The 18,965-nt window shown below is 31.8% G+C and overlaps 1 protein-coding gene across 1 annotated transcript; it reads right to left on the bottom strand.

Annotated features, from left to right (window-relative positions):
• Nucleotides 1-9,527: 9,527 nt before the first annotated feature.
• On the bottom strand, nt 9,528-10,784 carry LOC112746855 (uncharacterized). Its single transcript, XM_072217385.1, is given in 1 exon segment — nt 9,528-10,784. A coding segment is annotated over 1 exon segment (504 nt). The 5' UTR covers nt 10,407-10,784; the 3' UTR covers nt 9,528-9,902.
• Nucleotides 10,785-18,965: the final 8,181 nt, after the last annotated feature.

The raw sequence follows: 18,965 nt of genomic DNA, 5'->3' as shown, positions 1-18,965 counted from the left end.
CAGGTTGGCATTTTAATGATTTTCACATCTCTTCTGCTTGCTTGGCTATTTGTTTCGGATGGTTTTGGCGAACGTTAGTAGTTTTTTTATGTGCTTGTTTTGATGGTGTTTTGCATCGCTTTCTTTATTCTGCCTTGCTATCTTTGGGAATTTTGTTTTTCGTTTTGTTGTTTTTGCAAGAAGGAAAAAAGGGGGTCTTTCTTTGTTTTATCTTTTTGTGGATTTTTGGGAAGTGGTTGGTTTTGCTTTGATTGTCTGTGCTACCTCCGAAGGTCTCACTGCAATGTTGTACTGCTTGCGTTAGAAGGGCACCTTCTGGCTTGAATGTAACCCTTTTTGAAAAACAAAAGGGGGTAGTTGGCAAATTTTTAGATTTTGCCCGACCTCTTTGTCCTTGTTCGGGTTGTTTGTAACAATTTCTTTTGCTGTTTGTATTTGTAGGTGTAGCTTTATGTTTCGTAAGGTTCTAACAAAAATGTCCACCAAAGTCCCTCCTAGCCTTCGTAACTGGGTAGATTCCGTAGTTCTTTGTTGCGTGACTGTAATGTGACTAGTTTCGTAGATTTCATAGGATATGTGTCAATAGGGAAGATGAGAAGGATTACGAGTTAGTTGTTTCTGACCCTGAGAAGAGGGTTTGTTTTCCACCTTTGGATAGTTCTGAGCGTCCCTTTTTCTATGCGTATGATTGTTTTTTCACCAAATTGGGTATTGCCCTTCTTTTTACTGAGTTTGAGACCAAAATTCTTTGGACTTGTAATGTAGCACCTTCCTAGCTTCATCCTAACTCTTGGGCATTTATGAAAATTTTTCAGCTTCTTTGTCAAGAGCTAGGTGTCCGACCTTCTGTTAGTCTATTTCTTTACCTATTTGTTTTGACAAAGCCCGGGGCACAAAAGGCGAAAGCTTATTGGATCTCTTTCCGTGCCATCCGGGTAGGAAAGTCTTCTCTATCTTTGATGAGTCATTTCACGACTTCAAGAATTATTACTTCAAGGTCTGAGTCGTGGAAGATGTCCGACCTTTCTTTTTAGATGAGAGTGATGAGCCCTCATTTTCCCTTTATTGGCAAGAGAATGTTGTAGTGGTTAAGTATAGCATAGATAACTTAGATGAGGTCGAACAAGCCTTTGTTGGTGTGTTGGAAGAGTGCTGGGGTCGAGCTCCTCACTTGGATACGAAGAAATTTTTAGGGGATCCCAGCCTTCTCCGGTTTGAGTTAGGTAGTTCTCTGACCTATTGTCTTTATGTGTTACCTTGTCGTTTATGTATTTATGTTAATAACTTGTGTATTCCTATTTTTTTTTCAGAGATGGCTTCGAAATCCACTTCGTCAATGCGATTTCTCCGCAACACTAAGAAGACAGTTGCTACTAAGAACCTTCAAGGCCAAGAAGCTGGGGATTCTTCTTCCCAACCTTCACCAAAAAAGCTAAATTTGGGTTCTGGTACTCAGAGGAAGGTCATTCCCACTCCAGCTGTTCACCTAATACCTCTTGATCTGCCTTTGGCGAGCTCGGGTGCGCCTTCGTCCCCTACCGCTTCGGGGCCAACTCCTAAGAAGCAAAAGACCACTAGGTCGGCGAGTATTAATGATAAGGACTTCGATAGTTTTGGTTAGAGTGAGGAGCACATCTTGCCCTATAGTTATGCGTCCATGGATGATGTGACCATTCTTAACCATCTTTAGTATATGACTCGCAACTGCATTCGAATGGCTGGTTGGAATACTACTTTTGCCAAAGAACTGAGAAAGTCTCCTATTAATGCTACTGGGGCATTTATGAACGCTGCTCGGGCTGATGTGGAGAGGTTGAATGGCTTAAAGGCCGAGTTGGAGGAAAAGAATGCCATGCTTGAGTCGGATATGGAAAAAGCTAAGGCTCGGGCTACTAAGGCTGAGGCGGCTCCAAGTTTGGCAGAGGAGATAAAAAAGAGGGCTGAGGAGAGCTACTCTCGCACTTATGGGGAGCTGTTTGATACGAATGAGAAGTTTCAATCTGTCTGGGATGACTTTGCCGAGTTTCAAGGCCATGTGGTCGGGGGGATGAATGAGATGTATAAGAATCGCAAGACTCAAATCCGAGTTCTGGCTCCTGATCTTGACCTTTCTTTGTTTAATATGGACAACGTTGTGGTTAAGGAGAAGATCGTTCCTGCCTCTGATGAGGACGAGGTACCTATGCCTGATCCTAAGGGCCAACCTGGCCCTTCTTCTTCGATTCCTAAGGCCCGAGCTGAGGACACTCCAGAGGTTGTTACTGTGGATGTTTCTCCTGAGATCATCGAGGCAATTCCGGTTTCTATGTTCCCTCCATCACCTCCAGCTAAAGATGCCGTGTCGGGGGAACTTTGACTCTCTGTGATCTCTTGTTTGTTTGTGTAATTGTTCTTGAGATGGCCCGACTTGTAGACATATTGACGTTTTTATTTTGTAATAGCTCGTAGCTTTTTTCGAACACTTTACCTTATTTTTAGTTATTTTGGCAACTTTTAAGTAATGTTCAGAATTTGTTCCTCAATACTTTTTGTTGAATATTCATGTTTCTTTAATTTCTCTTTTTAAGTCTGATTTCGTGTAGTTGAGATTTTTTCAAGTTATTTTTATAATTCTATTTTTTGTTTGATCTGTTCGTAGATCGCTTCGTACGAATTGCTTGCATAGCTTCTTACATTAATTTGTATTTTTGATTCTGCCTCTTAAACAACCAGTGAAACATTATGAGATTTTGCTCCATATTTCATGAAATTGACCTCATTTGATAATTTTGTTCTTGATAGTTGGAGAGACTGAGACAAGAAGCCAAATCATGAGGGAGAGATCTCGAAACTTTCATTCCTAATTATAAGTAGTTGATTTTGTGTCTGCAGTTTTGACACAGCATCATTCTCAAATTTTGAAGACACTTTTTCAAATAAAAATTATCAACAAAGTTTTAACTTTGAACAATGTATGATAAGTGTAATTTGCTTCCATGTTATATGGTTGTTTTTATCGAGTTTGTCGAAGTGGATGGAAAAAGATATTTTGTTGATGATGAATTTGTCAGTATAATTACTATGTTACTGGACTTAAAGTCAGGGACGGACCTAGAGAGGGGCGAGTAGTGGCCTCGGTCTCCAAAATTTTTAGAAACTATATTTATATATGAGATATGTATTTAAAAAAATAAAAAATATTATATAATTTAGTATTTTCATATGTATTATTTTTTATTATGTGATAGATTTATGTCTTAATTGTTTAATTCACTAATAATTTTAACTTAACTAATTCAATATCATACCCTCAAGATTTTGTAACTTTCAAATTAATTTTTATATAATAATCTCTATATTTATTTAAAAAAATTATTTGTTTATTTTATATTAACATCTTTAAAATTTATATTATTATATTAATAATAACCTACATAGTTATATTTTGGTATTCATATTATGTACTTTAGATATTTGTTCTTATAAAAAATATTTATTTTTCTTCTAAATTTACATTGTTGAAAGAAAAACTTTTATAAAAATATCTTATATCTTGTATTCTATAAAGGTATTATGTCTTTTAAATAATTAATAATTTATTATTTATTTTCAAATTTTTAAAATTTTTTAAAATAATTAATTTTAATTAATAAGATATGTAATCATTTTTAACTAAGCACGCTATAAATTATTGGTACTTTATAATTTTATAATGTACTATTGATATTGTTATATTTTTTTATGTAACTATTATATTAAAAATAAAATTATGAAAAAAATTTATATATATATAATAAATTTTTTAAAAAATTAACTCTAATAACTATATATTAATTTTTTATAAAATAAAAAAAATTATCTAAAATTCGACCCTCCATACTTAACTTTCTGGATCCGTCCCTGTTTAAAGCTCTGGATAGCTTCTTGATCTGTTGATAAAAAACATAACAGAATAAATAGAAAAAAGGAAATAAGATAAAAAAAAATTAGATAAAGTTTGTAGTGATTTATGTGTAAAATATATAAGCTGAGCACCCTATAGGCCTATATATACGAACTAAAGGAAAAAAAATAACTGTTACTTCTTTTCGTATAAATTCTATTATAATAACTACTTTTTAATATAAACAAGTAATAACTACTTTACTCACTTTTTGTTTCTTCACTATTATTTGGCGTTAGTGATCTAAGATTCAAACAACACTTCTTCCCCTTTTCTTTTTAGGACCTAGTAATTCCTTTAATTTATTTGTGTGCATTGGAATTGCATTTTAGTGAGAAAACACTTGCAATTGTATATAATTAGTGAAACAAACTTGAAATTATAAACAATAAATTGCAAGTTCAAGTTGTGGTATTAAAAGCCATATATGAACCTTTGGGAGTTTAACAAAGTGGCTTTAATGTTTCATTTTAAGAGAATTCGAATTTGAGTTTGGAGGAGAGTTAACCTCCTTGACATTTATTTATTGGTTCTTTTATATTGGGTCAAAAGATAAGACGCATCGTCTAGTTAATATGAAAAAAAAAAATAATTAAACGTAGTAGTGTCATTAAGAAAAGAAAAACAGGGGTCACGTTTTTGATTAATTATGTACATTGATATTAGTACATTATTACTACCCTACTAGGTTGCATTATTTACGTTATAGTGTGGTAGATGATTGTGACATCCAATTCAATTCTCAATCTTGAAATATAATGTTCCAAGTTTCCGGTAGTATGAAACTATCTTTTTTCATATCTGGAATTACTATTTGTCTTTTTTTTTTGGGTCTTCTATTTGTCTATTTGTTTATAAAAAACAACCAACTTTTTTGAGGGCGTGAGGCTTGTGTCTCTTTCTTTATATTTTCAGACGAACCAAAAAACACAACCACCTACTTTTTAAACTTAACCAATATACGTTGGCAGTTGGCTCATATTAGTTGTATCGACCTTCAATTCCCTATGTTGTAGAAAAATGAAGTGCAAAGATGGTATAATCAATGTAGTACAATGCATAAAGTCTCGATCAAAAAATAAATTGCAGTATGTTGTGATAAGATTGTCTGAGGTGGATGTCCATTTTCTACGAGTCTCAAGTTTTCAAAGGAAATCATATTAATTAATGTTTGAAAATGATGTCCATGTGTATACCTATAAATAAGAACTTGATATGAAGTAATACATACAGTTAAAAACAATAAACAAATCAATACTCTCTCTTTACGAATATTTTTCTCTTTCTTTTATATATATATACTACAGCATATAATATTAATAATATATTAATCATTTTTATATTGAAATCCTGGTGAATATTATTACTAGATTTATCTAATTATATTTTTTATTTTATATTACTTCTTCTTTATTTATTTTATATTCATTTTACAACACAGTAGTATATTATTAATGTACTTATTTATGTGGAAAATAAAATAAAGTCAAGTTTTTATAGGAATACTTTCCTCAGTTCCTTTAGAAAATTTAATTAATTATTACTGTCTTTCTTTTCACACTTTTATTTTTTGAATTCTGATCTATTAAAAAAGAGACAAGTTTACCTATCACTCAATCAATTAAATGTTGTTCCTATCAAACATTATTCCCATATAATTCCCAATCTTAACCTATAATATAAGGTGGAGTTTATAGTGCTTATAACTATGGTGGTTATGATGGATAAATAATTTTAATAATGGTTAAAAATATTGCTAAAATTAAAGTTATATTTTTTATAATTTGACAATATTTTTATTTTTGAATTAAAAGTTAATATTAAATAATAAAAAATATTACTTTAATTTTAACAATATTTTTTAAGTGTTGTTAAAATTATATAGTTATTACCATATTTACTTAAACCATAAGCACTATAACATGTACCATAATATAATTCATAAAAAATGAGTATGCTTCAATTCAAATTAAGATAAAAGTTTTCATGATATACTTTATTTCAGGCTGGATCATAATATATCACTATCATGCACCATCAGATATCACTTCTCATATATTGTTTCACGAAATTGAATCGAACAAACATAAAAAATTGCACAATAAGTATGTAGTACAAGTAAACTTACATTATTAAGATCTCCAATAATTGCCAGCTTTTGCCAGCTCCTAATAAGTTCATCGTTAAAGTTCTTTTAAAATAAAAATAGTATACAGTGAAGACTTTGCTGATTAGAGTACAAGAAATGACCATGGGGGGTACATTGGATTTCCCCATTTTGCCACATGGTTGGTCTCAACTCTCAACAATTTTCGCATCACGTGCGTGTTGTTAATGACTGTGCTGTCCGGTAATAATTACAGCTGCGCACATAATATAATGTTTTCTTAGTTTTAAACTTTTAATCACTCACCATGTTCACAAATCGCAACGGTAGCACTAGCGCGACAACAAAACATGCACCATAAATTTAATTTATTTTTAAAACAAAAAAAAAGAAAAAAATATTGCATGGAGGAGTTGAAGGGATGATGATGTTAGATTGGTAGTTGTTTTCCAATTGTAACGGCTCTTGTATTTTATTAATTATTTGTTTCTCTCTCCCCAATTATCAATCATATTTATTTTAAATACTATCTTGAAAAATACTAGTAATAACAATAAAAAGATAATAATTAGAAACAACCCAAATGAGGTGACAAGAGGTTAACAAAAAAAATTAATAATAAAATATTGAGAGAACTTTTGCTCTATGCTAGGGGAGGGGGGTAGTAATTTACGTATGAAAGTAATCATTGTGTTATTATTCATAATAATATGTTTGATGTTACAATTTTAATTTCTATTTTACTTTAGAACCTAAAATTCTTTCTTTGTAGTAAGTAATTCTATTCGACCAATATATACTTTCAACTAATTTGCTAGCTAACATGATCCACTAATTAAAAAAAATACAATCAATTAATCTCATATTTATGGTGTAATATTTTTTTCTCAAAAAACAATATCCCATTTTTCACAAATTAATTTGTATATTGTGGTATAGTGGATGAATTGCACTATAACAGCAGACTTTAGTGAATTACATGTTTATGATAACCTCACAAATAGTTTTCTATGACTTTATATATATATATATATATATATATATATATATATATATATATATATATATATATATTATTTCTTAATAATTATGTTTATATGTTTTATTTTAAAAATAAAAATTACTTCTTGAAAACTGAAATTTTATTTTTATATTTTTCAAAAACAAATCATTCCCAACAATTTGTGTATTTCAAAATTAAAAAATAAAATTTATAAATTATTTCTATATTTTTTATTTTATAAATCCTCTCCTGTATTTTGGTAAAACACAAAAGATTATAATATTTCAAAAGTTTATAAATCGATCGTCTCCTGTATTTTTTTTTCTTTATTACCCTTTCAATTTTAATTATGAGTATATGCTCAAAATTCATTTTTTCTTTTATTAACCAAGGCATATAAAAAATATTAAGTAAATTAAAAATAATCCAAAATAGCCGAAACACATCTAAAAGTGACCGATTGAAAAAAATCCATCTATATATGACATTCGAAAGCTGTGAGCGAAATTAAAAACAAATGAACAAAGAAAAAGAATGTAAAAGAATAGCAATAATACATGCAAAAGAAAAAGAATATGCCAATAAAATTTATTATTTTTTATTATCAATTAATTATTAATATTTAAAAATATATTATTAAATTACTAAATTAAAAATATTTAACTGATAATTAACAATAAAAACAAAAAAAATAATAAATTCTCCTAATCTTCTTACCTTCCTCTCAAAAGAGTATTAGAGTCACTCTTAAATTACAAAAGATAAGAAGACAATAATGCAAATATCATACAATCTCTATTACTTATTAGGAGGGGTGTGCCGTATGTATATATATATATATATATATATATATATTAAGACTTTGATAAATATAATAAATTAAAGATAACATTCAATAAATATTTGGCAGTAAATGAATCATATAACATATTTTAATGTAACACTAACTTCATATGATAAAAAATAAAGATTCTTATAATTTATCATCAATTTGTATGCAAAATATAATTTTTTACTATGAATAATATTTGTATCATTCTTCATATCATTGTATCTATTATTTGTTTGAGGAAACGATAAATTTTTAAAATTAAAATTTTTACTAATATACATAGGAATTTTTTTCGAAATAAAATAAAAAAAATTATTTTCTAAAACTCTATTTTTTAACTTTAATTTTTTAAATATTAATTTTTTAAACTTCACAATGACAACTATTATTATCATTTTTATTTCAAAATACATAGGAATACACAAGAATATATAGGTCATATTTTTATTGGAAAAATAATAATTTTTTTAATTTATAATGAAAAAAATCCTTATTAAATATGATTTATGATTTTATTCCATGTACTGTGAAGATAATAATAATAGTTGTCATTATCGGTCATATTGAAAAAGTCATATTTGTTGTTTATGTATTGTTGTGTACTCTACTATGATAATTACTTAAAAATTTGAGTTTAAAAAAATCGTATTTAAGAAATTAAAATTAAAAAATCAGATATAAAAAAAATAATTATTTTTTTTATTTTATTTCTAAAAAAATATAATATACATAATAAAAATGTGTCTTTTTCTCTAAAAATAAATGTACAAGAAATATATATACACAGTGTGTAATCGAATTTAGATTTGTAATCCAAAGCTAATTCATTTGAGGAAAGTAATGAACACAGCAAGACTACAACTTGCATCTACACCTTATGCCTTAAGGCCTAAACATGCATGTAAAAGGACCCGCGTGTCGACCTAATCTATGGCCGCTTACAACTGGGAACAAATCAATGGATGAAAATTGAAAATGGTAAGATCCACGCGTGAGGACTAGATTCAACATTCAAGGCTAAAAGTGAGAAGGGTAATATGGTAAAATAACTAGACGACTCCAAGACTGCAAGACAAGAGTGGTTGAAGAAGTTTATTTGAGAGGAAAAAGAAGGTTAACGCGTTAAGGTATGGGGGGTAATAACTAATAAGGTTAAGGAAATCGTGCCTTAAGAAAGCGACTTCTCACTGATTCCGCAACCCACCAAACAAAGCTTATTAAGCTAATCTTTCGGCGACTAACATGGACATGAGGACAAAGTAAGTACGCTCACGAAAGTATCGTGGCCAATGCAAAATGTTGTGAAATCCCTAATTTGGACACAGCTTCCATAGTTGCTGTGCCAGCTAAGAATTGGTACCATTCCACTAATATTACCATTTGTCTCCCTTCTCTCTAACAAAACTAAATAAAGAAAGATGAAAATAAAAGGAGAAAAGTGTTGAATCCCTCATTACAAGGGCCATGCCCTCATTCATGATAAAATTAACAAGAACATTCATATCTTAGTTCTTTATACGTTGTTACAATTTAATTATACAAATTAAACTTTGATAGCAAAAAAAGATTTTCATATTTCATATACTTATTAAATTATAAATTGTCATCTCAATAAAATCTTTAAGCAAAAATGTAAAACTCTTTTAGAAGAAACCCGTAAATAAAAAGTAAAAGAACACAGGTCACTAACCATTTATTTTTGTTCCCTTTAGAATAATGGTGGGTTTGGTACATGTACAACTGTATATGCAACGAAAACAGATGGTATAGTGTTTGGAACTTAGACACAACACAAATAATGAAAATGTCATATGCGTACCACCTAAATTTTAATTACTTTTGTATTATTTTGTCAAATTTATCCAATCATTTATTAACAAATACCATAAATTTAAAGAGAGAGAGTTGGAAAGGAATCTTAAGCCCATTATTTGACACATTATTAATCGCTGGCCTTTCTAGACTTTCACTTCATTATTCCCAAATCTCACTCTTTATATATATAACCCTCCCCTCGCATTTCATTCCACCACTACTACTAAGCACTAACTTCTCTACACCACCCCTTCCTCTTTTCCATCACTAAAACCGCTTCAGTTATGGATTCACGTGCAGTGCAACTGTTCTTGATCTTGGGTCTGTTTGCCACGTCATGCATAGCACAAGCACCGGGAGCTGCACCCACTCAGCCACCAACAACCACACCACCACCACCGAAGTCATCATCGGCACCGGCACCAACACCGAAGCAATCACCACCACCTGCACCCGTACCTGCACCAAAGGCAACTCCACCACCACCTGCACCTGCACCCGTCACACCACCACCAGCATCTTCTCCAGCACCCTCAGCTGGCGCACCTGCTCCTTCCACCTCAACCTCACCACCCTCACCTAGCCCAGCATCTGGCCCATCTTCAGGTCCATCTTCAGGCCCATCTTCAGGCCCAGCTGCTTCTGACACACCCGCTGGCAACGGTGCATTCTCGGTGAGCAAGGTGGCCATTGCTGGCACTGCTCTTTCTGGAACCTTCTTGGCCATGGTGTTGGCCTAGATTTGTAATTTCACAAGATTTGATTTATGAGATTCTTTCCCTGGGGAGTCGTCCACGTGGAGGCACGGTGGCTGTTGATCTTATTCTTTTTTTGGACGTACGGGATCCGTTTGATTTATTCTCCCTGCTCTTCTTCTTGTTGATGAGTAGCGTTTTCTTTTTAATTTTGTTTATTTCTCTCTCTGTCTCTGGTGTTTGTTAATTCTATATCTTTGACGATGATTTATGATGATTTATTTGGCGATTCATTGTTTTGGTGTTCACTTGTGTATGTAGATGACCTTCATGATGATTTCGTTGTACATTTAATAATTTAAATAATAAAATAGTTTGTCATTCTTTTCACTTACAATTTGCCTTCAATTTATAAGTATGAGCCTTTTAATGTGTTCATAGTATCACCTATGGCCTCAATTGCTTCTGCATCGGGCTTTTTTTTTTTAATAGTATATTATTACTAGGACAGCTGTTTATGTTGATGACTGCCTTAATTTTCTCTGAAATATTTTGGATCTTGTCCAAACCAAAATTTCGATATTAGACATAGAAGCCAAGTCAATTACAATATTCAAACTAAATTAAAATGAATAAAAGAACAAGAGTAATGCTATTTTTACAACTCATTTAATTCTGATAAAAATATCTTTGTTAATTATGTGTTTCTTAAGATGTGTGTAACTTATTCATGTTGGTTTTATTATTTGCTTTTAAAAAATCAAATTTGAAAGAAGCATAAATTCATGTTTTAAGAAGTTTTTACTTTTTACACAAAGTGCATATAAGCAATAGCTCTTATTTAAAAAGGCTTATTCAAAAATTTAGTAAAATGGCAAACAAAATTTGTTCATTTTATTCTTCACATGTCACTCATCCTAGATTTTCTTTTCTTGGTACTAGTTCATCCTATACATTGTTAACTATACATATCTTGAATGAAAAGACTCTGCTTTTGGCGTAACCAGAAAAGGGGAGAGGCATATTTTCTCACATGTGATGAAGCCATAAAGCTGAGTGAAAATTAGTTAAATTACTTTATATATTCATCAAAAGCAATAACAATTCTAGGATTTAATTTTTAATTATATCCTATATATTCAATAATGTCACCTATTCCAAGTAGTTTAGTTGTCATGTTAATTAAGTATGGGTGACTAAACCATAAAGATATAGGAATTTTCACTAATTCTGTATTAAATAATATGCAAATTGAAACAGAAAACCAAAAAAAGAACAGCTACATCTATGCTATGATATATAGTTTGTAAACTACGGAGTCAGTATGTTATTTCGCCAATAATGAAGCGTTGAATGCTATCGTCTTCTCCATGTGAAAGTGATGATTACGTCATGAGGCATGATTTTCAACAAATTAAGAAGAAATTAAGGGCTTGTCAAGGAGGGAACGTGGGTTCATCGTCTTCTATGCTCAATATCACATACTATAATTTAATTTATTAGCTCAATATAATAGTACATATATTGTCACTCTTTAATTTATAATGTCATTTTTTATTATTTATTATTTTTAAATTGTTTTCATTTTTGACGAGTCTTCTTTTATTTTCAAAGAAAATTAAAAAAAAAAACAAAGATGAAAGATAATTTTTAAAAAAATATTAGAAGACTAATATCTTTAATAATAACTTGGTTAGTATTGGTTCAAATGTAAAAAAATATTAGCCACATTCCACATACTATTTCTTAAAAATAATTAAACAGAAAAATAATAATATCAAATCACTTTTTAAATAAAAATTATATGAAAGTAGTGGGAAGCACGTACTAGACAGTAGGCAAATAGATGCTTCCAACAAGGAATTCGTATTATTGGAAGCAAGGTTGGATCTGATTAGCTATTGGTTAACCTACCATATATGCTCTAACCCCACCGGTGGGTTAGATAAATACATGTGTTTGCTTACCATTGTTTTTCGGTTTTTCCAAATGGTTGATCGTTAAGTTTTCCGTCTCTAAATTCCGTGTAATTCTTATATGGACAAGTTTATGATATCTACAAATTTTTTGTTTAAATTATCTAAATATGAGTGTTGAGAAATGGAATTTACTTTTTTATAAAGTTGGAATATGTTTTATTTGCACCACCATAAGTCCATAAATTAAAACACACTTTCTTATATATATATATATATATATATATATATATATATATATATATATATATATATATATCTTATACTAGTTTATCATTATAAAATATAGTTAAAAATATATAAAAATAAATAAATTTTATTCGTCATAAAGCATAATAAAATGGTATAATCTCTCATCAAATAATACTGATTTTTTTGGTTCCGATATGAATTGACGGCATATTTCATTGGCAAGAAATGCTCTTTACATTTTTACTTTTTGGAAAACTTTCTTTTTTTTTTGGGTGGGGGGGGGGGGGGGGTTATTTAATTTATGATTGTGTTCCTTACATTGTGCTGGCTTTTGAAAAGCTATTGCATGAAATAAAAAAAGTTACAACTTTATAAAATTCAAGTCACCGCACTTCCACTATCATAAGTTTACTTTTCTTTTCCGACGTTGTATAAAATAATCTTACATTAGCAATTCATAAAAAACCCTTTAATTTTTATGTATTATCAGTATAAAATATTTTTTTATAAATAATTGTATATTATTTCATTTATAAAAATAATTGATTTTTAAATTTATTATTTAAAAAGTCATCTAAATGCATAGATTTAATTAGATGATTGTATAAAAAATTTTATGCTATCAGTATATTAAAATTAAACTAAAAAAAAGAGAAATTCATAAAAATGTATTAATTATTTAATTGATACATAGCCAGTAAAGGAAAATTATAGATATTTATTTACATATTACAAAGTTAAAAAAGGCTTCCTTTTACATGTAATACATGTATAATCATTTAAGAAAGAAAAAACAAACTGATTGTCTGGCTTAGTAAAACATTTTACTATTAGTTTACGAACTAGAATCAAGAGATAAATAAATACATCTCATTGTACTAACTGAAAATTCTCAGAAAATAAAACTCATATTATTTCATAAATGTATTAAAAAGATGAAAATGAAATCTTTTTATTTTTTATTTCGTCTGAACTTCTTTAGAAATGTAATAAAACCTTTTTTAATTAAGAAAAATAACCCAGTATCCACGCTTTCTTTTTTTTTTTTTTGGGTTGGACTCTGCAGTATATACTGAAGTACTGAACACATTGTTTTGTTCCTTTTTTCCCCTACCAAGACGGAGAATGATAAACTATTACTCTGAATTTAAGGCCCAGCTTAGGGCTTTGATCATTTAAGGCCCAAAAAGGTGTACTTCAAAAGTAATGCCCATTTCAAGACCCTAAAAAATTATACCCGTTATGACACCCTCACGCCCAAAAAATTGGTAGCCATATCTATGCTCACAACTTGAAATTAGGGAAGAAAAATGTAACGACCGAAGAGAAGTTTGAGTGTTTGACACGTAAATATGATGATGATTGCATTGCATGCTTTCAGTTTCTCCGGAGACAAACCAAACTTCAACGTTTTAAATTCTTAATACAGAAATACAAACAAATAAAATTTGAAATCAACTTTAACTTTTTTCTTCAAGTTTCTTTCTTGGTCTCTTTTATCTATTTAATTTTTTTAAATGCCTCACATTTATATCTTTTTTCACTCAAAAAAAAAACAGAAAAAGATAAACATTGAAATAGAATAATAAAATAATAAACTATGAAAGAGATGATGATTTATAGTCTTAAACCTTATAAGAAGAACCAACTTGAGTACTTTCTAAAAAAACTTTTCATCTTGACTAAATATTTCTTTGTTGTAAAAATATTATCTAAAATTTGAACTCTCACAGGAAATACTCTCAATGCAACTTCGATTATGATTCTTTCTCCTTGGCTTCACTCTGAAGAGTTCTTTTTTTTTTGTATGAGTTCAATTACCACACATAAGGCTTACTTTACATATTTGATTTCTTCTTTTCACAAAATCAGAGCAGTAACGACGTAGAAGAGAGATGAAACTGTAGCAGAGCTTTTAGATTTCATACATTCATACCTTCCATCTTCTCTTTTATTCTTTTTTCAATATCTCTAAAGATTTGAACCATTTATTCTTGCTTTGACTCCAAGTTCTTTTTTTTAGCGTTGTTCCACAACAGAACTCCATAGCCTCTATTTTTTTTATTTTAGAAATGTGTATGAGGGGGAAGGAAGCTTCAGCAAGCTATTTTTGGATACTACAAATGAATTTTTTTTATTTTGCCTAAATTTTAAGTTGTGCTTTTGTGCCCTAACTTCTGATTTCTTCTTTTTTCTTTTTTGTAGCTAACACCTATTTCTTTTAAGAAAGTGAACCCTAACAGATCTATTTTGTCATGCTTTCTTTCTTGAAAGAGATTTAAGTGGTTGAGAGAAGAGAATAGAGAAATGAAGAGAAGAGAGAGAATAGTTTAGTTACTTTGTGTGTTTTTTTTTTCGGTGAACATTGGGGCCAACAGCCCAAAAAAAAACAAAGGAAACTAAGGCATAACATAGCGGGTTATAGGAACCCCATTATCATCATTAATCAAAATATTTTTTAGCCCTTTGGAAGGAAGATCTAGAAATTGTAAGTCAACTTGGTATTAGAATCTCCTTTGGGCAAGCCAATTAGCTGCTTGATTAGCTTCCCTGTAGCACTGGTTAAAATGAATCTCCTAAGGTTTTTGTTCAAAATTAATGATCTCTTGAACGATTGGACTGAAGCTAGCTCCTGTAGTTCGTGCTCTCTCGATTCCTTCAATTGCCTCCAGAGAATCCGCTTCGAAGATCACTCGACGCATACTCAAATCCTAAGTCAATCGCATCCCTTGAAGAATGGTTGAGAACTCTGCCTCCGTTATACTACAAGTATTCATGTTAGCAACAAAACCACTTACCCATTCTCCCATGCTTGTTTTGATTAATCCCCCACACTAAGCTCTGTCATCCCCCTCTGTAATTGATGCATTTCTATTGGATTTGACCCATCTTTGTGATGGTGGATACCATTTGACATGTATAGGAATTTGGTTGTTATGGAGCATGCTATAACTGTTGAAAGCATTTCTATTTTTTTTTTGGCATAGTCTTAAATCATAGTAATTGCACTGGTTGGTCTCTAATATGGTCTATTAAAAAGTTCTTAGTTCCTCCATCTCTAGGCCCACCAAGTTGTGGTCACGAAAAAGTCTTTTCACTCTAATTCCAGGTTCTGACCTAAGTCATAGTTGAGATTGAAATCTATCTAGGTTTCGAGTTGTGCTGTGAAGAACACTGATAGGGTATTAGGTTTTGGTGCAGTTGACCATATTTTGGCTGTGCTTGGGTAGCCTCTTAGAATATGTAAGGCTGTCTCATCCACTTGTGTATAAAGATGACAAAAGGGGAGGGTTCCCATGATTCTTGCACGTTTTTTGGTTGTTAATAACTTGTTGTGGCCCAGCTGCCACACGAAGGTTTTGATCATTTTCAGTCCTTTTCATCCCTATATAGCTTTTCAAATTCTACTTAGTCTTTGTTACTGATTAGAGAGGTGTTTATAGGTTGAGGCTACTGTAAATTCTCTATCTGCTTTGTGTTTCCACCTCAATCTATCTAATCTTTTCTCCGTTGAGGGGGGTCTTGTTGGGTGATTTTCTGAATGATATTTCTTGGGAGAGTATTAGCCAAAAGCAGTTGATCCCATTCTCCTTGATTGTTTAGAAAACAATTCAGATTTCTATTCTTTAGATCCTCAGGTATATATTGAAGGGTCTCATATTGAAGTTGTCATATTCCCTCAAACCATCTGTCCGTCCAAAAAATGATTTTAGTTCCATCTCCTATCAACCACTGACAGTGGTCATTTAACTGGCCCCAGACATTGACAAGATCTTTTCATAAAAAATGATTTTAGTTCTATCTCCTATCAATTCCCTCCTTTATGGATGGGTTGAGGGTTGGGTAGTTATTAACAAAGCTAATGTCACTCTGATTATCGTCCTCTTCTGTGTAAAGCCTTTTGAAATAATTAATTGCCATCCTCTTCAGGTCTTCAGCATCTTCCACCCATTCTCCCGCATGATTTCTGAATTTCAACACCTTTTTTCTCCTTCTTCTGATAATTGTTTTGGTGTGGTAGTATTTCATGTTTTGATCCCCCTCAACTAGCCATTTCTCTATGGACTTTTGCAACCACATGATCTCTTCTTTGTTTAGAATCTCTTCTAATTCTTTCCTCAGCCTTTTCTCTAAATTCTACAGAAAGGAGTTCGTAGCATAGTCACTTTCTGAATACCATCAATCTTGTTTAAAAGTTTTCTCTTTTATCTACCCACATTTTCGAACACTTCAAAATTCTATTGTTTCAACTTTTTAGTTAGGGAAGCCAACACAAGGAAAAAAGGACCCCCTGAATCCAATGATGTTTAATGACTCCATAAAAATTCGGATGCATCTTCCACATTGCTTTATAACGAAATGGCCTATTTTTTATATGTTGGGGGGAGGTTCTGTTGTTATTAATAGAGGGTGATGATTCGAGTTGGTTCTTGGTAGCACCTCCACCCTGGATTCTTCAAATCTAATTCTCCAACCTCCATTTGAGAGTGCTCTATCCAGTCGTTTATAAACTCTTTCCAAGCCTACCCATTGTGGGCTTCTCCACGTGTATTTTGAGCCAATATAACCCAGATCAATGAGGCAACAAGTGCTAATCCAGTTTTTAAAAAGCTCACATTATTGCCTATTAGTTTGCCACTTCCCTTTTTTTCAGTAGGACAGGCTATTTCATTAAAGTCCCCTACAAGCAACCACTCTCCATTCAAGTTATCAGGCATAGATTTTATCTCCCCCCAAGCCTGCCTCCTAATTCTTTCATTTGGGCTTGCATACACAGTGGTCATGAACCAGGATCTATAATCATTAGTTGAGACTTTCATATGGACATACTGTTTGGTAGAGTTTTCAATAACAACTGAGATATCTGAGTCCTTCCAAAAGATTTAAATACCAACACTGAACCCTTGAGCTTCTTTGATATGGCTATAAATGAAACTATTTCTATTAACCACCTTTCTCACATGATCTCATTGCACATTGTTTCTAACAAAATAATAATATTCTGACTATATAGTCTCACATATTCTTTAAGTGTGCGAGCAAAAGCATCACTCGTAGCATCTCTACAATTTCAGCTGAATATTATCATAAGAATAGGCAAAAAACCAAAATGAGAAACAAACCTCAATGCTCCAAGAGCATCTCATCGTCTCTGAGGGCTGCCTCTCCATCCTCTCCTTCTTTCATTTCTCCATTACTATCTTCTTCTTCCTACCTTCCTACGTCTCCTTCCTCCATAAGTAAATCATCTTCTTTCTTACCATGTTGGTTTATGTTTCTTTCATAGAGCAAAGCTGCTTCAGCCGTAATGGTAGAATCTATTGAGTGTAGATTTGGTGGTTTAAGTTCAGAAGTCTCCTCAGTCTCCTCCCCCATCTCAACTGTTTCCGGAATGGTGGTTCCTTCATCAGATTGGACATGGGGTAGGTATTGCTTTTGGGGGGCAAGCATAGGGTGGTTTGAGGAGTGGGGCTGTTGGTGCTCTACGTGTTTGTTCAAAACAGATATAAGTAAGGGTTCAGGGCTGGTTGAAACATGGGTTATGGTGGAGATTTATTGGGTCTGTTCAGAGTTGGGTTGAGACTTTGGGGAGATTTTTTTGATGTCTTTGTTTTGGGCCAGAGAACTCTGAGAAACGGTTGTGGGCTTCTTTATTTTGTTGGATCTTTTTTCATCATTATGGGCTTGGATTGGGGGGATAGCAGTGTTCTTTATTCTAGATTCAAGTTAGAAAACTTGCTTTGTCTTTTGTGGAGGAACTCTCTCTGGCATCTTATTATTATAGGTTGTTTCTTTTGAGACCTGTTCTCTCTAGCCTCCGTACCTCTATTGTCTCCGTCAACGGCCGCATCTTTATCCGGCACTGGTGCTGCCACCGCAAAATTTCACTTGGGGCATTGAGCTTTCTCATGTCCCACCATTCTGCCAGCAAAACTAATGTTATAGTGTTTTTTTCCTTTAATAGAGTACTAGGAACAAGAGACTCGGCTAAATCAAACTCCACACACAACCTTGCAAACTTGCCTTTACACTTTTCTGCTGTGTTAGAGTCAACCTTTAAGGTTCTTCCCAAGATATTCCCAATCCGTTTCAGTATTTCATCCTCGTAATACTCTATGACCAATCCGAGTAATCTGACCCAGGCTATAACAGCCTCAATGGTAGCTTGGAGTGGGTTGAAGTTGGTTTTCAGAACCTCATAGTGAAATAATGGTCATGAATTCTCCATGGACCCTAGTTAGAGCAAAAACCAGGTTTTCTTGAGAAAAAAATTTAACAATAAAGAAGTCATTTTCCAAATATATAACTTCAATGCTTCTATTTTTTCCCATATAGTTTCTAACCTTTTAATTAGGGCTATCAATTGTATTTTTCTACCTAAAAGCTTGACAATGAGAGTGTCCTACCAAGGATGCCTCAAGT

The sequence above is a fragment of the Arachis hypogaea genome, chromosome 15, assembly GCF_003086295.3.
Source record: "Arachis hypogaea cultivar Tifrunner chromosome 15, arahy.Tifrunner.gnm2.J5K5, whole genome shotgun sequence".
In the NCBI taxonomy this organism is placed as follows: Eukaryota; Viridiplantae; Streptophyta; class Magnoliopsida; order Fabales; family Fabaceae; genus Arachis; species Arachis hypogaea.
This window is presented reverse-complemented; position numbering and strand designations above follow the sequence as displayed.